Here is a 21,013-nt window from a genome sequence, read left to right on the forward strand (position 1 = left end):
TTACGGAACCTCGCCAGAGTGGTGGGCTTGCTTGCAGCCTCCATTCAAGCGATTTTCCCCAGGACCCCTCCACTATCAAGCGTTAGAGATTAAAGATCAGGCACCTTCAAGGAGGGCTCGGCTACCATCAGATAGTGACCCTAGATCCCGACACCATTACCGAGATACAATGGTGGCTCCAGAATATGGAAGCCTGGAATGGCCGAGCGATTTTCGGGGATTCCCCAGATCTCATCATAGAGTCAGATCTGGCTGGGGAGCCCGTTGCGAACACAGACAGGAGGGAAATGGTCAGAGCAGGAATTGCATCTCCACATCAACTGTCTCGAATTGTTGCCAGGGTCATTCGTAGTCGCGCTTTTACGAAAGAAAAAGTCAAACGCTGCGTGTTGCTCAAGATGGACAATATACCAGCAGTGCGTTATATCAACAAATTGGGTGGCACAAAGTCCAAATTGCTAGCAGAACTAGCGAAAGACTGGCATTATTGCCTTCAGAATCAGATCACAGTCACAGCAGAATATCTACCAGGCACTCTCAACGAGGTAGCAGACTGGAATTCATGATATCTAGGGGACTCCAGCGACTGGAGACTGCACCCATGAGTTTAAGAAATTACAAGAACTCTGGGGTCCCTTACACATAGATTTGTTTGCGTCCAGACTGAACACGCAGACTCAGAAATATTTCAGCTGGAGGATAGACCTGGGTGCAGCTGGCACGGACGCGTTCCTCCAATCATGGAGCGGAGCGCTCCACTATGCATTCCCACGGTTCCTCATGATCACAAGGGCGTTAGCGAAAGTTCGGAGGGAGCAAGGAGAGCTAGTGATAATTCTCCCATTCTGGAAATCCCAACCCTGGTTTCCAGTAGCGATTGAACTTTCTACGGATTTTCCGAGGATAGTTCCTCATCAGCAGGACCTTCTACTCGGCCCATCCGGACAGAGACACCCATTAATAATAGCGAACACTTTGCAGTTGATGGCCTGCAAGGTGTCAGGAGAAAGTGGGAATTGCCAGGCATTTCGCAGCCCGCTGCCGATTCCATCGGACATTCCTGGGCGCCTTCCACCATTAGGAGCTATAACGCAGCATGGAAGAGTTGGACCCACTGGTGCTCAGAGCATAGTATGGATCCCGTTTCTGCCCCTGTAGTACAGATACCCTCTTGAAATTTTTCAGCTAAGAAATTGAGTAACGCCTTTAGGACAATAGTAGTGCTTAGATCAGCAAGGCATGACAGAGTAGACAATGCCGCAGTTGGCAAACACCCCACAGTACTACGTCTCTTGAGAGGAATGAAGCTCAGAAGGCCCCCTGAACCGAAATACATGGTTCTGTGAGATGACGGATGTTTTCCAGCTTTTTCTTGCATTGCCTGAGAACAAACATCTTTCTCGTTCTCAGCTATCAGGGAAGCTAGCAATGCTGTTATGTCTCATAGCGTGCCGAAGAATATCCGACGTAAAAGCTCTAGAGATTGATAGAAAGATTTTCTACCCAGATGGGGTAGCTTTCACCATAGCTAAGCTAACAAGGACAGATTCGAGAGTTCTCACACCTTTACTTTGTAGAGAATAGAAAATTGTGCGTAGCTCAGTGCATTAAAGATTACCAAACCGCGGCAGTGCACCTAAGGCCCCGAGAAGTGACTCAATTACTAATAGCGCGTAGAAGGCCTTACCATGGAGTAGGAGCAGCGGCAATTGCTCGATGGGTGCCGAGAGGTGATGCAATGGGCAGGGATAGACCTAGCCCAATTTGGCACGCATTCTGCTAGGGGCGCGATGGCTTCTAGAGGGTTTTCAGCGGGATTATCCCTTCAGGATATCATGAAATCAGCCGATTGGTCCTCTGAGTCGACCTTCAAGACATGTTATTTCAAGCCTGTATCCAATATAACAAAGAGGGGCGGCGAGCTTTGAACAAGCATAATGCGAGCCTCCTGTCTTGTCATAGAATAAAGATTGCCCACGCTTACAGCTCAGGAAGGCTTCATTCTCTTAAAGACAAGGAGGCGAGCATTATATCACAACCGGATTATGGACAAAGTTGTTTTCCTGCATCATGTATTAAATGTTCAACTTTGTCTGACACCCACCCTGATGTAGTATTTTCCATTTTTCGTAGGAGACTATCACAAAGCGACCTGATCGGAGACAGAGATTAAGATGGACGCTAGTGCCAGTCACCCTGGAAGTTCAAGACTTTAACAGTTCGAAGTCAGTTACAGTTTAAAGTTTGTTGCTAGTTGGCATCAAGACTGTTGCAATTCATAGTCAAGTTGGGACAAGGAAAAGAAAGCGGAAAGGACCTAGTGTTGAGGGTTCTTAAGGTCTGACCTTGATGCTGATAGGTGCAGGAGGAAAGGTCAAGGCTTCCCAACCCCAGGGGTCATGGTTTGGAGCTAGAACTTTAAGACATTACGGATTTAGAAACTTTTAAACCCAAGTTTGCATCTTTTTTGAAAATGTTCAGAAAAATATTACAGTTTTAAAAAGTTTAATTTGAAAAAGCTAATTATGGCAGCAATAAAGAAAGTAAAGCATAATGCTCGCCTCCTTGTCTTGAATAGAATGAAGACTTCCTGAGCTGTAAGCGTGGGCAATCTATATATATATATTTTTTTTTTAAACGTAATCTGAAAGATTGCACCTGTGTGTGGTAACGTGTAGGTGGCACTTCATTGTCCAAACAGGCATGACCGTCATACTGTAATAAAAACACACTGTTAAGACGTGGTGCTCGGGTTCATCTCGTCAAATTAGATCTGTCCGACAAAACAATTGTAGCAGACAAATGACGGGTTACTTTATAGTCCAATATTTTGCAGTTGTTGCACAGCTACATCTCCGGGAACTGCAACATTACACAGACATTTGCAGATTTAATGCTGTCTCCATCAACTGTTGGTGAAGAAAGAGGCAGGTTCTGAGGAAGGAATGTAGGAGGAATGAAGACTAGCCATCCCCTGCCAAATACTTTTCCACCTTTTGTGAACAGCCATTAATATATTTTGGAATAGTCCGTTTTCAGTCATCAGCTTTTACAATACAATTCTCTTTTTTCACTGCACCTTCTTGTTCCAGATTCCACCAGTAGCTGCTTTTTCTTCTTTACCTTTCTTTTTAAAGCCTCAATTACAGCTTTTCGTTATTTCATCAAATGTTCCCTGTGTCTGAATACTGTTTCTTGGCTGTGGGTATGAAAAAAGCAAGTTGAAACTTCATAATGTGACTACTAGGGCTGTACCGAACTTCGGCTTCGAGTCCCTATTCTGCCGAAGTTCGGCTGAAATACAGCTATCCGGCTTCGGCAGAATAGTTTCTGTTTAGGGACTCGAAGCCGAAGTCCACTTTCTATGATTAGCTGCCCTCTCCCTGTTTGGGAGATGACAGCCAATCATAGAATGTTTGACAGTGTTCAGGCTGCAGAAGCCAAACAAGCTGTTTGCCTATTGGCTTCTGCAGTCTGACCACAGCCTAACGTGTTGAAATAGGAAGCGAGGGAAGGGAACAGTTCTTCCCGTCCCTCACTTCCTATGCCAGCACCCGGACCCAATCACCAGGTAAGTGACGCCCCCCCCCATACCCCCTCATCACGGTGAGGCCGCGGGGCCTCAGGGAACCCCCGCGGCCTCACCGCAATAATGTTTTGTTTGTCGGGCCACCGGTGCAAAGCCGGTGGCCCGACGTTTATTTTGCATTGGGGGGCCGCTCCTACAGGAGCGGCCCCCCCAGACTCATGAGGCCGCCGGGGCACTTTGCCGACCCCGGCGGCCTCGGTGCCCCCCACCCCCCTCACCACGGTGAGGCCGCGGGGCCTCAGGGAACCCCCGCGGCCTCACCGCAATAATGTTCTGTTTGTCGGGCCACCGGTGCAAAGCCGGTGGCCCGACGTTTATTTTGCATTGGGGGGCCGCTCCTACAGGAGCGGCCCCCCCAGACTCATGAGGCCGCCGGGGCACTTTGCCGACCCCGGCGGCCTCGGTGCCCCCCACCCCCCTCACCACGGTGAGGCCGCGGGGCCTCAGGGAACCCCCGCGGCCTCACCGCAATAATGTTTTGTTTGTCGGGCCACCGGTGCAAAGCCGGTGGCCCGACGTTTATTTTGCATTGGGGGGCCGCTCCTACAGGAGCGGCCCCCCCAGACTCATGAGGCCGCCGGGGCACTTTGCCGACCCCGGCGGCCTCGGTGCCCCCCACCCCCCTCACCACGGTGAGGCCGCGGGGCCTCAGGGAACCCCCGCGGCCTCACCGCAATAATGTTTTGTTTGTCGGGCCACCGGTGCAAAGCCGGTGGCCCGACGTTTATTTTGCATTGGGGGGCCGCTCCTACAGGAGCGGCCCCCCCAGACTCATGAGGCCGCCGGGGCACTTTGCCGACCCCGGCGGCCTCGGTGCCCCCCACCCCCCTCACCACGGTGAGGCCGCGGGGCCTCAGGGAACCCCCGCGGCCTCACCGCAATAATGTTTTGTTTGTCGGGCCACCGGTGCAAAGCCGGTGGCCCGACGTTTATTTTGCATTGGGGGGCCGCTCCTACAGGAGCGGCCCCCCCAGACTCATGAGGCCGCCGGGGCACTTTGCCGACCCCGGCGGCCTCGGTGCCCCCCACCCCCCTCACCACGGTGAGGCCGCGGGGCCTCAGGGAACCCCCGCGGCCTCACCGCAATAATGTTTTGTTTGTCGGGCCACCGGTGCAAAGCCGGTGGCCTGACGTTTATTTTGCATTGGGGGGCCGCTCCTACAGGAGCGGCCCCCCCAGACTCATGAGGCCGCCGGGGCACTTTGCCGACCCCGGCGGCCTCGGTGCCCCCCACCCCCCTCACCACGGTGAGGCCGCGGGGCCTCAGGGAACCCCCGCGGCCTCACCGCAATAATGTTTTGTTTGTCGGGCCACCGGTGCAAAGCCGGTGGCCCGACGTTTATTTTGCATTGGGGGGCCGCTCCTACAGGAGCGGCCCCCCCAGACTCATGAGGCCGCCGGGGCACTTTGCCGACCCCGGCGGCCTCGGTGCCCCCCACCCCCCTCACCACGGTGAGGCCGCGGGGCCTCAGGGAACCCCCGCGGCCTCACCGCAATAATGTTTTGTTTGTCGGGCCACCGGTGCAAAGCCGGTGGCCCGACGTTTATTTTGCATTGGGGGGCCGCTCCTACAGGAGCGGCCCCCCCAGACTCATGAGGCCGCCGGGGCACTTTGCCGACCCCGGCGGCCTCGGTGCCCCCCACCCCCCTCACCACGGTGAGGCCGCGGGGCCTCAGGGAACCCCCGCGGCCTCACCGCAATAATGTTTTGTTTGTCGGGCCACCGGTGCAAAGCCGGTGGCCCGACGTTTATTTTGCATTGGGGGGCCGCTCCTACAGGAGCGGCCCCCCCAGACTCATGAGGCCGCCGGGGCACTTTGCCGACCCCGGCGGCCTCGGTGCCCCCCACCCCCCTCACCACGGTGAGGCCGCGGGGCCTCAGGGAACCCCCGCGGCCTCACCGCAATAATGTTTTGTTTGTCGGGCCACCGGTGCAAAGCCGGTGGCCCGATGTTTATTTTGCATTGGGGGGCCGCTCCTACAGGAGCGGCCCCCCAGACTCATGAGGCCGCCGGGGCACTTTGCCGACCCCGGCGGCCTCCGGCCCCCATCCCCCTCACCACGGTGAGGCCGCGGGGCCTCAGGGAACCCCCGCGGCCTCACCGCAATAATGTTGTTTGTCGGGCCACCGGGCCAAAGCCGGTGGCCCGAGATTGTATTGCATAGGGGGGGCCTAAAAAAAAACAAACTATTCGGCTCACTATTCGGCTCCGGCCGAATAGTTGACAAACTATTCGGTATCCGGCCGAATACTAAATATGCTATTCGGTACAGCCCTAGTGACTACCAATACAACAAACATTTTACCTGAGCTGTACACAAGTGCGATCCTATACGCCACCTTGGAGTTTTGCTTATTCTTGCTCTCTTGGCGCTTTCCCTGCCTCCCCATGCAGCTACCCACAACTCAGTCTAGCTGCACACATAAAAGTGTGTATGGGTACATACCCAGAGTGCGCTGTGTCCACTAGAATTTATAAATGGCAGCGAGCTGAGCCACAAATTCCACATGGTCTACGTATAAAGACCTTGAATGAATAGGACATATGGTATTTGCGAATCACGCTCTACATTGGACATCCTAGATTGGTTCCCCAACCTGTGGACTAAACTTTCAGGATTGCATCTAAGGTGGGGGAAAAACAAATAAAAAGAGTTTAGGAATTTCGATTTGGGGAACCAATCCAGGATGTCCAAGCACCACTAAACACTTTTAGCACAATGCGCCACCATTGACAGGTCTCTCAGGACTCAACCCTTTATCAAGTACCATCAGAAAATTGTTTCAAGATATTTTCACAATCAACTTCCAAACCTGGTCAACATACCAAGTGTTCAATTTCAAGGTCTTGAAGACGGCTAAGGTCGAAACATGTGTCGGCTGACTTCACCTACAGATGAATAACCCGATATGGTTTTACTTTCATTCTAAAAGACGTTATACCTAATATTAAGGAGGTAAGAGTGCGATTCGTCAATACCAATCCATTCTCTGTCCTAGCTGCACACATACTCTGACCTGGACTGCGGTCTTCGATGGCATTCAAGCCATAGCACTTTGCCAATAACATAAGAGAAATCAGTAGACCATCAGAAAGAGATGCTGTAAATGAGGTGGGCAGTGTGCAGCATTCATCTGTATGTGTGAAAAAAAGGAACGAATCTGCATAGGGACGTCGGATGTACCCTCCTCCCCCAAACATCAAATAGATGAACCGAAAAAAATAATAAAACATTGCTTACCTAACTACAAAAGTATGACTGCCTTCAAATCCTTTTCTTCACGTATTTCTCTTCTACTTTCATCGATACCCTCTATCAGCAATTTACAATTATCACCACCAGGAATTGCAAAGGCTCAAATTCCCCATCCTTTCAAATGCAGGGAATTGTCGGAATTAAAAAGGAGTGCCATGATTTGAGTTTGTCTAAAAGAAGAAATTAAAAAAGTTAATTTAGTATGCGCCAAGTATTTGTGAACCAGGTCTGTACCCAAAACCATTAATTTATAGTGGGCTTGCTATAGATGTTCCTGCCTGGTATGTCCCAATTTATGAGTGATTGGTGCTTGGTTAACTTCCTCCAAGACTTCCACCCATTGTGGCTTTAACTAGTTGTGTCTGTTCGCATAATTAGAGGTGGGTGTTCCAGAGAGGCAATACGTTCTTCACTGCAGAGCTCTTGTACCTAAAATACTGCAGTCATTTTGTGTGTGTCATTTAAAAGACAAGCACCCGTTTCAGTTTCTTACATTTTCATATCAACCATAGAGAGCCCCAGCTTGCAGACAGCAACATGTACAGGAAATAGGAGGGTATGCAGGGACAGACTCCATGACCAAACTGATCTTTACTGGGGGAACAAAAGTCAATATTACACCTTAACAGGAAGGCATTTGCTAATATGAGCAAGGCACTATCCTCCAGAAGAGGCAGATGTCTCCTCCCACCACACGACCCCGGGGTCAGCATAAAAAGGCTTGAAGACCACTGCCTTAAGGGAATAAAGGGACCTCCTGCTTTCAAATAACAAAGCACTTTCACGCTCAGGTCAGAACACTCCCGCTACCGCTCCAGTCCTCTGATACACAAGGCTGCTAAAAAATCCAGACAAGCATGAAAATAGCTATAATCTAATGAGAATAAACTGGTCCCATCATTAGAGAAGAAAAAACAAAAAGCATTCACCCCAGATCATAAACAATGATCAAAAAAGATATTAACGACAGTGATCACAATTAATGACAGGGATCACTATCCCTAGCAAGCATTCAATAAAGTTTACAGGCAAACTAGCTTCAATTAACTGCTGAGGTCAAGTGGTTGGGAAAAAAAAAACTGCATTGAAGGGGCAATACAAAGGAACCTCATCAACCTATATAGAAAATGTGACCCAAGTATAACTAGAACATGCAGTAAAATCCAGAGTCCCTGAAACTTACATTTGTATATATTAAATCACAGTTTCCCCAAAGTATTCAAGAAATTAAACGTAGATTGAATATTAGCATGAGTTTGTTTTGTGTTGGCTGGTGTTCAATTGCTTAAGTGAAAGCAATGATCAGGTTGCAAGCATTGCTAAGAGAAATAAATAGATGGGGGGGTGGCATCTGTCCACTGTTGGTTAGGAGTCTCTCTCCCTTCTTCATGAGAGTTTGGATAGCCAATATTTGCAACCATTCTCTGTGCGCAGAATCACAACAGCAAATCTAAGCCCAAAGCACCCTGTGCCTCCAGAAGGAGGAATGCAGGAATCGAAGAACTCATTCATCAGGGCGTTACAACCATCCCCAGCCTGAGACTACACCTGGCAGTGTGTGCAGCACACCCCGTATCACACAGCAGCTCAAACAGTCCCCACACACTTCAAAACTTCATGCTATCCAAACAAAAAAACTTGGCCACTTGGCACACTGCTTCAGAATTAAGCAATATTAAAGATACTGCGAAAGTCACACACGCTTCCCACAAGCCACACATCAACAATTCCCACACAAGGGAAATCTATGCCAGTGGGTGACTGTGCACTGGCATGCAGCTGTCTGGGCAACTTATTAAATTACAAGCATTGTGCCCTCTATATACAATAGACCAGGGGTCTCCAACCTTTATGTTGGCGTGTGCTACTTTCAGTGGGGGGGAGGCACAGCGAGAGCTATTTGCAGGCTATATCAGGGGTCGGGGTTGTTCATAAACATTGGAACTTGTACTTTTTTAGCTGCAATTTTCCCTTTTTTTCTTTTCAAAGTAAGAAGCGGCACGGAGTAGGGGGGCGGAGCAGCTCATTGCCGCCATGAGTGCTCTGATGGCTCCACCCGCCTTATGTGTACACAGCAGGACTTTACTTTTCCTACAGCTGTGACCTGCATCAAACTAACTTCCTCTGGTGACCCTGTGCAGGAAGTTAAAGTCCTCAGCCACAACCCGGTTTATTTATGCAAGTTTGTGGGATAAATGACCTGGATTATTCATTCATGCAATGTTTGTCGGCTACAAGTATCCGACAAACATTGCATGAATAAATAAATGCCCCCAATATCATTTAAGCTATCCCAGACGATGCAGCCACCCAAATGCTTTCAGAGGGGAGCTGCAGGAGCTGTGCCAAGTGTGGTTCAAGTAAAAGAAAACATTGCTTATGGTGGAATGTGGATGCAGTTAGACGTTCCCTTTGGTATGTAGTCTTTCTACGTGCTCCATTTATCCAGAGGAAGCGCATTAAACAGTGTCGTGGACACTGAGCGGGACACAGTCTGTTGCAGTCCGTGGCTGTCGGGGCACCAATGGACAAAAACAGAGGTCTGCGCAGCGGGCGCCATAGGATTATGAACAAGAATCGTGCCCCGCCAACTTCAAGCAGTCAACGGCAACTCCCTGGGGGCAGCAAGAAGATTGAAGGTAAGTGCGAGAACCTAGTGTGTGACACACGGGGGGCGGGGTGATAAAGAAACAAAAAAACAGACTGCTGAGGCAATGCAGCCAGCGTGCCCAGATGAATACAAAGAAAGCAACTCAAAGACTATTTGAAGCTGGAGATAGTGTTTCCATTGCTATAAACATTTGTCGCCCACTGGCGGCGCTCTAAGGTCAGGAGGCAGCTCTCCCCCAGCCCCTCCTACGTGCTGCTCGCTTGCGGTTAAGAAAACTAACATGAAAGTAAACATTGAAGTCCACGATATTGTGGTCAGAGCGGATTTAACAACTCCTCCAGATATGCCGACAAGGAATAATGCATGGGGGTATTGTGCAGATAACATGGGAGGAAACTCATTAGTCCAATTAACATCTGAAGAATAAAGGACCACACGATCGCGGGAAGTAGGCTTGGAGATCTCGTGAACGCCTAAGAAGGCAGAAAAATAAAAAAAATGTAATATCTACGAAAGCCACTACCTCAACCCTCCCTACCGAAGACGGGCCCCTGAGGGATAAACCCAGACCAAAGTGCCGAATTCAAATTCCAGGGTGTGCGAGGGGGCAAATTCTTACAGTGGGCTACAAATCAGAAGAAAAGACTCAGACCCCGAGTGCACAGGTGTTTGCGCCCAAAAGCATTAAACGAAACCTCGTCTTCTCTCTCTCTACAGCAAAAATCAGTGCCATCTAGCACGTTGAAACTTTTTTGCAACAAAAATCAATGGGGAAGCGGCTTCCTGTTGAACTGACAGATGCTGAAATGCTGGCAGGATCGGAAGCCTGTCGCATGTCAGGTGTCAGTGCCCGGGCTACATTACAAGTAAGCTCAGCAGACAGGCCTGTTGCAACGACAGAAAACAAGTACTAATGACCCGGGGAGGACCTGCCCAAAACGCCAACTTTGATATAATGCCAGGCAAGAAAAAGGACGGTCCGATGGCCAATTAAGTGAGGACATTCTACAGAATTGTATTCCAGAGATGACAAACGAAACGGCCGCAACAACGGATCCCCCATTGTCAAAATAAACGGCTGCCTGCCTAAGGCCTAAAAATCCAGACCTGCAGACCAAGGTTGGCTTAGAGAAAAGTCAACCAGACTCAATACCTGCATTGTCTAACGAAAGTAGCCTTCCAAGGCAAGAGCTTGGAATGATACCGACAAGTGAGGGGACTCAAAACAGGATGGCAGCTACACACGTGGTTGAAAAAGAATCACAGAAAGCTAGATCCCCATAAAAAATAAAAAAATAAACACCTGGAATTAAGGTGGAATTAACCCTTCAGCATGGGTTCACCTTGGAGATGACTCCCCGAGGAGACGGCTCAGTGAAATTTCAACTCCAGTTTCACGAGATACCCCTTCCAAAAAAGTCAACTTGATGTCCATTATGTCAACGGTCACAATTGCGCTAGCCCCTTTTTGTAAACTATACGAGGCTATGAATGAAGCCCTTAAAAGACAACTCGGCAATAATGTCATCCATGCATTCACAGCTAACCCATCTGGAGTGTTATATTTAAGCCAAAAATCAGGAGAACACCAGACCCTCAGAACTAGTAACAGCAACAAGTTTAACTCAAACACCAGTACGAGATTCCTCTGAACAGAGTTCTGAAGTGACCACATCAGCCGGAACCCAAAAGAAGTATTGGCACTACCCCGAGCCAAAAAGGTAGAGCAGCTTACGTATCAGAACGCATTATCCCAGATCTGCAGTCACAAGAGAGGGAACCTACACAAAGAAACCAAGGGAGAATGGGGCTATTGCAAGAGTTCTAGGGCCTCTGGTTCTAATTCAGCCATTACCCCGGCAAAATCCTTTGCGAAAACCATTGCAGAATTCAAACGTAGGGCCCAAGGCATCCTACGGATCTTTGGACAAAATGGGCTAGGAATAGCGAAGGATGTGATGGTATTTAGAGGGAATAAAGAAAGCACAAAGGGAACAGGTTACAGGGCTCAGTATGTTGTGAAAACTAAAGCCGAACCTCAAAAAAACGACTGAAATTAAACATAAGAAAAAAAAGGGGATTTACCACAAGAGACCACGAGAACTGAACCTTCGGCCATGAACTTTGTAGACAACGAACAGATGAAGGAGTTACTGGAGCCAAGTGTCTACCCGATTGAAGACTGAATCGGAGCCAACTCCCATGCCAGCTGTAAAAAGAAAAACGGATGGCCTGCAGCATGAACTAAAGAAAATGGAACCTAAGGTTGATAAGGGAAGCAAGAAGAAACCCACTGCCAAAAAAGGAAGATTGACGCTCCAGCCCCAAGGCGGAACACAGGGGGACAAGGAAAAGGAGTGGGTCTCATGATAGATCACACATGTCTCACGTGTGTCGCAAGAAAATTGCTGAAGCAAATTGAAGAATGAAGTTGTGAGAACCTTAAACAGAGGCCATAACCTAGCAACCCACTGCTTAATAACCTGGAACCTTGTAAGGGGAACACACGCCTTAGATTAAAAGAAATTGTCTCCTTGACATCTGACTATCGCCAAGCAAAGGGACAGTGGGGGGAAAAAGAGGCATTGAAGTTCTTGCCGATCAGCCCTTCCTCAAAGTACACAAAGTTAAACTGCAGAGCTCTGACACCCAAAAACCAAAAGCTCCACGTGTACAACAAACTGTTAGTACCTAAAAGGCGATTAAAAAAACTAAAGCAAAAGGGGAGGAAAAAAAAAACGACCAAGCCTGGATACGGCAGCAAAGAGTAAATTATACCAAGCAGACTCTGAAGCAATGCTGCGCATTCTGAGTGGCAAAAACTCCAGGGTCTTCTAGACCCCGATTGAGCCAGGCGCAAATGAATCAACACTTGGCTGAACAAGCTTGGATTTCACACAAGGAATTATATAAATCATTGGGAAACAAATGCCCCCTTGACACGCCATCTGTTAAAGTGCGCTGGAACATAGCCAGTGAGAAGACAAGATCAGAAAATTAACAACTCTTGAGCACCGGGCCCAGATGCGTTTAATAATTATAACTTGAAACAGCACCCAGAAGCATGGCCATTGCTGATAAGTGAGATATTCCAGGACTACGTAGACTGCAGTGCAATTCCCTCAACATGGAAAAACGCCATTGTAGTGCCAATCTTTTTTAAAAAAAAAGGGAGACAATGATCCAAGGCAATATCGCCCAACCACTACTGGATACCATCAGCAAAATGTTTGGTTCCTTGGCTCTGGAGGGCTTCCAAGAGTGGACCTTGGCCTCCGATAATTATGATCCACTACAGGCAGGCTTTGTTCGTGGACTGGGAACTTCAACAAACATTCTTCTAATAAGTGTTCTGAAGGCAAAAGCAACAGAGCTGAAACACCAATGCAAGACCATCTATGAGCAAAGATGAGAACCTTAATAGTCCAAACAAAAATCATGAACAGAATGTTTGGACGTTTCTCATTAATGCCAATCCTGAAATTCTTTAGATCAAAAGGTGATCCCAAGTATAGTTTTTGGAGCTGAAGCGATGCCATCACTTCTGCACTCCATATGGATTAAGCTTGAGGGACTCTTTTGGCGCCAGGTGCTGTCATTGCCACACTCGACTCCTATGGTGTTGATTTGACGTGAACTGAGTTTGTCCTCCCTGAAAGCAACCGTCGAAAGAAGCGGTCCGATGCTATACAGGAAGATTGTTCAACTGGCTGCAAAATTAATTCTGGAGATAATCAACAGAGCAATGTTGAACGATGAAAACCAAATACTCACAAAATAGAGATCAAAGAAAAGGCGCTTATTGGAAAAAAAAAAAAAAAGTCAGAAGTTCAGAAGAGGACCTTTCTCCAATCCAGGGAAAGTCAATATAAAGATCCTAGAAATTGATTGGATAGAGACTCTGAATACAGCCGAACAATGCAGCCTGACAAAAGATCTGCCATATAATCCAAAAAAAGTAAACGAGATTATACTATACCTCGTGAAAACCCAGACAAAGCTCTAAGAGCAAGTTTCATGAGAATTTGCCTGACCTTAATCAGCACAAACGAGATCTTAGCAATCAGGCGACAGGTGGACTCAAACTAATACCGCTTCTGCACCCAAGATAAAATCAAGACAAGAAGGCATCTCCTTCCATCCTGTACAGGCCTCTCAAAAGAAAGATCCACATGGCTAGGCCACCTGCTTAAAAACGTATGTTTATGAACAGGAATGGTGGGCACGCTTAATAAGTGGTGAAAAGACGAACTGTGACCCAAGCTGTTCGTTTAGGTGCACAGATGGCAGGTACGGTTTGCTCCCGTGCACATGTGCGGGTCACACTGGGCCATAAAATTGTATCGGCACCAATGAAAAAGTGGCCCATAGTTGTAAATGGCAATTCATTCATTTTCTGACCCTGTTTGAATAGTACCCAAGGGGGAAGTTTTATAAAATGGGATGCAAATTGTGCATTTTAAAGAATATTTACTCAGCAACACTGGTCACAACTATTAACATAGTGAAGTAACATCACCAGTGCCATGGAAGTGGAATTGATATATAGTTCGGAAAAGGAACAGCATGAAAGAAATCGCGCCGTTTCAAACTATTATTTTGGACATTTCCTTTGATCAGAGGTCACCTGCCAGCTCCACCCCCAAAACCCCGCCTCTTTGGGTACCGCCCCCTTCACCTCCAACCCCACTCCCGCCCTTGAGGGACCCCCCCCACCAAATTGTTTTAATTTCCACCACTGGATAAAGGTGAAGATGGCGGCAGCCGAATCTGACATGAAATTCCCTGGCGTGTGCGGCACGGCCATAAACCACTTCTATTTGGGGGTGGATGGAGCCGGGGATGAGGATACCAGCCATGAAGACACAAAGATCCGCTGTTGTTGCAACTAAATCAAAATAGGAAAAACAAACCCATCGGTGTTTCTCCCCTGTTCCCCTCCCTTGCCACGCTCTGAAACACCTTTGTATGAGCTCAAAGTAAATAAAAATATCAAATATACCAGGCGCTTTCCCGAGATGAATAAGCAGAGGTATTTCAGAAAGTATCGGCAAACTTTAAAACAAACAATGCTAGAGGGTCTCATAGGGACTTTAAATGCGTGATTGATAATGAAAGCAATACAAGGCCTCCGTTTAGACTTCTCTTCCACACGTTGCAAAGGGGAAAATGAACAATGCCCCTCCCCAGGCAATTCCAAATCACCCCCCATGCAGAAGAGAAAAAAAAACCTCCACCGTTATGCTGGAAATTTCGTACCCATGTGCGTCTGCCTGCATAAGACGCCCCCCCCCCCTCTCCTACTGCACATAACACATCCTCCAACCCCCTCCAGCGGGGAGGATAACTAACCGTTCGCTGTACTGTTCAGTGGTACAGTGGAAGCCCCACTCCATAAAACATCTCCCACGGGCATATCGCACATCAGCATGAGAAAACCCCAAAACAAATTGAATCCACCTGTACTTGAAGTAAATCACAACTGATGCACAGTACAAACCCCAAAATATACAGAAATACCCCTTCCCCAATATTGCCTCACCCCTTTGATGCACATTACAGATCCTCAAAAAACACTGAAATAAAGAAAAAAAAAATAAATTGAATCCGCCTGTACTTTAAGTAAACCTCACCCCTGATACACATTACAAACCACCAAAATACACAGAAATACCCCCTTCTCAATATTGTCGCTCTGCATGAAAGTAACAATCAACAAGAGATAACTTTCAGACTTACCAGAAACCAAATAACAACCAACTATACGAAATATTCTTTGGCACAGATGAACCGCTCCCGCCTCGCCTTCCCTCTCGTGCAAAAAAAAAAATGAGGAAGTGAACATTTAAACCCACGTGATGAAGTGGACGTTTAAACCCACGTGATGAAATGGACGTTTAAACCCACGTGATGCAGAGCAGCCCAAGTGAGGAAGTGGAGGTGAGCCTTGCTATGGTCCGTTTCTCGAATGGAAACTAGAAAACTACCCTTTACGAAACGCGCATGTCCAGTTTCCAGGCAGCATCAGGTGAGTGCATGCTATCCAGCTCTTTTAGTTTATTTTTATATGCATTTCTTTTAGCATCCATCAACTTAGACGTTCTCACCCCTTTGTTGTTATATTGTTAAGAGGAGCCCTTTTGCAGACTCTGGAAATGCACGTTGAAGCTGTAATTCCTTGTATTGTACTTATCACTTGTTGGAATTACATATTGTAAGTACGTGATTTTCAAAACATCTGGTTTTGAAATTACACGGGCAGCCTGTTGTTGGCATTATAGACCAAATAGCTGCTCCAAAGCTCATTTACGGTACGGTTCAGGCTCTGCTATGCTCGCAGACGCAGTAACTGCCTTGCAGCTACTACACAAACCGTGCTCTGGTGTAAGTGACTATATATACCTGCGCCAGCTAATGTTTGCAGAGATAGTAGCTGCTATAAAGACCCTGCTCTGGTGTTTTGTTTGTTCACTTTTATTGCGCACCAGACCCATAAGTAACAGGGCGCAGCAGTAAAAAAATGCAAAGCTTACATAGTTACAAGAAATACAATATATACAATAAAATCTTACATAGTATCCATGGTTATAAAATATACAAGACTTATGTGGTTACAAAAATATGCAATGTACAACTATACAAGTTACAGAATGGCACAGAGCTTAAATGAGAATATAAGGTGGGTGAGACTCAACTGATAAAGGTGCGGAGTGGGCCTAGAGGTAGGAGACTAGGGGTCGGTAGAGATGAGGTGTTTGATGACATTTTTTCGGAAGAGTGGGTAAGGTTGGTCTACTCTTAGATCTAGTGGCAGTAAGTTCCAAGATTTAGCAGCCTTCACTGGGAAGCTATTACTACCTATTGTGGTGAGTCTGTATCTAGGTATGGCCAAGCAATTAGCATTGCTGGCTCTATTAGGTCTGAGAGAGATTCTTCTATGAAGTTTATCTGTGAGGTAGCTAGGGGCAGCGTTATTTAGAGCTGTGTGAGTCAGTGATAGCGTCTTTAGCTTTATTTTTGTCTCGCCTCCGCCAGTCCGCAGGTCTCACTGACTTCTTTGGAATGCTTGGTGCTGACGCCGCCATTAGAATGTTCCATTCTAGCCCTCTTACTTCCTGGTTAACGGTCTAGTATTTTCTTATCTGTCTTGTTTTCCTATTTAGCCCCGCCTCCGTTTCCGGTTTGGCGCGTTGCAACTTAGCCTTTCGGCTTGTTGCCGTGCTCTGCTCTGCTTCCTACTACATTGTTTCCTCTTGCCTTTCTCCCGTGAATGAGCCCTTCTCGCTCTTTCCCGTTTCTCTGTGGACTCGGCAGCGGTTTTCCCTTTCCTCTTGCTCCTCCATTTCCTCCCTTTCCTTCTCCTCCTTTAACCCTCTCACCCGTTCTCTCCTTCTCGGCTTTCCCTGTTTCTGCCTTTCCGTTTCCCTCTCAGTTGTCTGGTTCACCAGTTTCACTGTAGCGTTCCCACTCCTCGGGCCGCGCTGCAGGGTGAAGTCTGGGTGCTTTGCTTTACGGGTGGCTTACTCCACGCTGCTATTCCGGATTCACCCGTCTGCTACACTCTCCAGACTCCCTCTTCTTCAGTGTACTCTCAGCTGCATCCACGCCTCTTGGGTCATTCGTCCTGGGACACCTTGCTACTCCATCCATCCCATCGATCATCAGAACCGGAACAAATCCTGCCTACCTGTATCGCACTGATACAGATCCGCTAGAAGAGGTTTTTTTTAAGCTGTTGCTTTTTTTCCTCTTCTTGTGGTCTCTGCGGAGGAGGGGTCCCCGGCTTCCCTGTTTACCAGGGAATCAGGGTGGCTTCCTACCACGGAAGACCATTTCTCTTCACAAAAAGAAAAGACCAAAAGAAAGCCCTGTCAACGCGGAATCTCCTCTGAAGAAACGGGTGAGGAGGAAGGGGAGGTGGACTTGGACATAACTGATATACAGCCGGTTACAGCAGAGTTTGACAATTTTGTTACCAGTAGACAGCCATTTGTGATGGCGTCTAATGGAGGAGATATGGGTTCTTTTATTTATGCCAAGTGCTGCTCTCAAGGCATTATTTTGTAATGTTTGGAGCCGCTGGATGGTAATTTTATTAGCAGCACTGTATAGGGCATTACAGTAGTCAGTTCTGGATAGTATTAAGGCTCTGGCCAAGATCAAACCGCTGTCATTAGAGAGGAATGGCTTGCCAGCTCTAATCCGCTTGCAGGTGTAGGCTGTGGTGGAGGCCAAGGATTTTACCTATTTATCAAAGGACAGGGTGGAATCCAGGTAGAAGCCAAGGGTTTTTACTTCCTTGGAGACTTTGATGGTATTTCCATCGATGTTGAATGAGGAAAATTCCTGAACTAGTTTTTTGATGTTGGCATGTGTTCCCATGATTATCAACTCAGTCTTATGGCCTATGCCTGAATGATGAGTGGCCACCCATGCCTGGATGATAAGGTATACCCTGTTCACCAACTCTGTGTCCTTGCTAGGATCCCCAGAAAGCGGGATGAGAATCTGTGTATCATCTGCATAATTGGTGTAGATGATACCCATATGGTCCAAATCATCAAACAGGGGCTTGGTGAAGATGTTGTATAGAGTTGGAGGGACGCAAGAACCCTGAGGAACACCGCACAGGATAGGGGTAGGGTCTGCAGCTGCCGATGGAGAGCAAACTCTCATGGTTCTCTCGCTCGGGAATGATTCAATCCATCTGATAGCCTCAGGGGAGAAGTGAGTGGCAGAATCAAGGTGTCTACAGAGGATCTTCTGGTCCACAAGATCAAATGCAGCTGAGAGATCAAGTAGGAGCAAGAGTACTGACTTCCCTTTGTTTCTCCGCTCATTAATTTGGGATTTTAAATCGATAAGGGCAGCTTCTGTTCCGTATAGAGGGCGGAAACCAGATTGTCTGTCTCCTAGGAGTTTGTGCCGTTCTAGGTGTTTCTGAATTTGGTTATAGGCAGCTTTGTCCAATATTTTGAGTAAAAATGGTACAGTGGTAATGGGGCGGTAGTTGGTAGGGATGAGGGGATCTAGTGTCTGTTTTTTTAGGAGAGGGAGCACCCACGACTGTTTTAGGTTAGCAGGGATGGAGCCTGAAGTAAAGGAGGCATTAATCAATTTACCAATGAACGGAGATAGTTCCCTGGCAGCATCTTTTATTAGTTGCGTAGGGCAGATGTCGCCTTTACAATTAGAAGGCTTCAATGAAAGGATGATTTTTTTCTACTTCCAGAGTAGACATTTTGGTGAAATGGAAGATATTATCGCGTGCCTTCAGTGGGTCGCTAGGCAGAGGGTTTTTAGGTGAGTGCGGTAGATTTGGCGTTTCTTTTTTGTGCTGGATTTTATTTTGGAGCATGTTAATTTTGTTTGCTAATGCCTGTTGGATGTCTGTACACCAGGATTTATCCTTAGTGCAGATATCAGGTGTAGCTATAGGTGACTCTAATTCTTTTAGTATAGAGAAGAGTTCCTTCATGCTAGAGTTGGATTTGGCAATGCGCTCGTCATAAGAATTACGTTTAGCCAGGCAAACTTCCTTCTTATAGTGTGAAGAGAGCAAGGTTAATTTGGCTTTATTATCGGTGGAGGGGCAGAGTCTCCAGTTGGTTTCGCTTTTTCTTTTCAGGAGGCGTAGGTCTCTAAGTTGTGGCGTGAACCATTTATTTTAATGGGCTTTGGGTTTGCTGGATCTAAGTTTGAGGGGCAATTTTGTCCAATGTAGTGAGCATGATATTGTTGAATTCATGGACTAGGATGCTAGGATCAAGTTTTTCTGGCAAGGCATTTAGAGTGGGGAGGATCGCAGGGATTACTTTATCAACTGTAATGCTTTTTTTGTTTCTTGTTAGACATGGTGGCGCTAGTAGAGGGGCAATGGGAGTAGGTCTGGTCTTGGATAAGTGAAAGGACACCAGTGAGTGGTCTGTCCAGGAAAGAGGCGTGATGGATGAGATAGTAACTGTACAGTTATATTCCGCTATCCAATGTTCTCCCCTTTAAATGGTGGGTTTATTGACTTTTTGAGACCAGCCTAATGCCTTGATTGCGTTCGCTATATCTGTAACGTGTTTGTCCATCAGGTCATTAAAGCCTATGTTGAAGTCCCCTAATGGGAGTAATTGAGAGGTTGGTTTGAGGTTGTTAGTAAGTATATTATGCAGATCCTAAGTGCCAAGAGGACCCGGCGGTCTGTATATTAGATGGATGGTGAGTGATTGAGAATTATTTATCTGGAATTTAGCAGATAGAATTTTGCAGGATTGTGACAATTGGGTAGGGGCTAGTCTGAGTGATAGGCACATTGTGGAGATGATAGCGATACCGCCTCCTTGTGCACCATCTTTGTCTTGTCTGGCTATTGTGTAGGCATCTGGGATGGCTAACATAAGCAATGGTCCTGCTGCGTCATGTAGCCATGCCATGTTATGTAGCCAAGTGACTACATATATAATTATACCTGCGCAGACTAATGCCTGCAGATGCAGTAACGGCTGTGCAGCTACTACAGAGACCCTGCTCTGGTGTAAGTGTCTGTCACAAAGTGTTTGTGTAGGAGTGATGGAGTTCTTTCTGTGAATTGTTTGCCTATTCTTGTGGTGTTTTTTTGTTTTTGTTGCTTTAAGGGCTGTTGCTTTGTACAGTTTGAGTTGTCATTGGTATTTTATTTAGTCTTGTCTGGTGTATTGTTCTCTCCATTTTGTTTCCATTTTTCACAGTTGGTTTTTTTGGGCTTTTTTTCAGTTCTTCTGTGAACCATTTTGCTGTCAGTATTTTTGGTGTTGCTTTGAATGTTTCAGCTGGTGCTAATTGGTCAATGGCCTTGGTGATCCAATTGTTGAGTGTCTACTGTTGTATTTATGTTTGTATTGGTGAGATCTTTCACCTAGGTTGTCGTGGTGGGTTGATAGCATGGCGACCTCGTCCACTAGTTTTGTTGCAAAGTTGGGGTTGTAAGAAGATGTTTTGTAGCTCAGTAGGAATACTATTTTGGATTGGTCGTTGAGTTCTATCTTGATTAGGAGGCATTCATAGTCTTCCGCGTGGGTTGTGATCATTTGAGATGCTGAGGCGTGTTTTTTTGTGTATAATTGCAATTCCACCTCCTCTTCGGTTTTCTCTGTTGGCGTGTATTAATTTATAACTGTCGGGTATTGCTTCGTTCGCGATGGCTTTATAATTGTCTGATAGGCAGGTTTCAGTAAGGAAGAGCATGACTGTGCCTCCTTTGATTAGGAGGTCATTGATTTCTGTCGAGTGGTTTGCCATGGATCTAATGTTGAGGAGGCTGCAGTGTAGTTTGCTGGATTTACCTTTTGTGTTGTTGTTAGTATTGTTTGTTCTGACCGATGTGTTGTTGGTTGGGTTTTCATTCCAGGTGGGTTTTTCCCGGTTCAGTCTTTTGGGTGGGGTGGTTCTTTGTTGTTCAGTCTCTCTGTCGAGTAGACCGATAAGGTTTATGGTGGGGTTGGTTTGTTTCCGGGTGGTAAATAGGGTAGCCACCCCTCTGTTGTTCCAGCCCTGGTGATATAGGCGGTGTAGAGCGAGTGTGATGG

General features: G+C 47.1%; 1 protein-coding gene and 1 long non-coding RNA gene across 4 annotated transcripts in view; one reads left to right on the forward strand and one right to left on the reverse strand.

The window, feature by feature from the left end:
- The window catches only part of LOC138513919 (uncharacterized), a 34,568-nt gene extending 19,275 nt beyond the window's left edge, over positions 1-15,293 (reverse strand). The window contains exons 1-2 of the long non-coding RNA XR_011281845.1: positions 15,198-15,293; positions 6,833-7,017 (exon numbers count right to left, since the gene is read on the reverse strand). This is a non-coding gene — a long non-coding RNA (uncharacterized lncRNA). The remainder of the gene's footprint in view (positions 1-6,832; positions 7,018-15,197) is intronic.
- An 87-nt stretch (positions 15,294-15,380) lies between these two features.
- Positions 15,381-21,013, forward strand: part of LOC138513920 (uncharacterized) — a 290,696-nt gene continuing 285,063 nt past the window's right edge. For all 3 annotated transcript variants that reach the window (XM_069629069.1, XM_069629070.1, XM_069629071.1), the window contains exon 1: positions 15,381-15,486. In XM_069629069.1, coding sequence (XP_069485170.1) covers positions 15,462-15,486 — 25 coding nt within the window. In that variant the 5' untranslated portion in view covers positions 15,381-15,461. The remainder of the gene's footprint in view (positions 15,487-21,013) is intronic.

Source organism: Ambystoma mexicanum, chromosome 12, assembly GCF_040938575.1.
Source record: "Ambystoma mexicanum isolate Mex_15411 chromosome 12, UKY_AmexF1_1, whole genome shotgun sequence".
Classification (NCBI taxonomy): Eukaryota; Metazoa; Chordata; class Amphibia; order Caudata; family Ambystomatidae; genus Ambystoma; species Ambystoma mexicanum.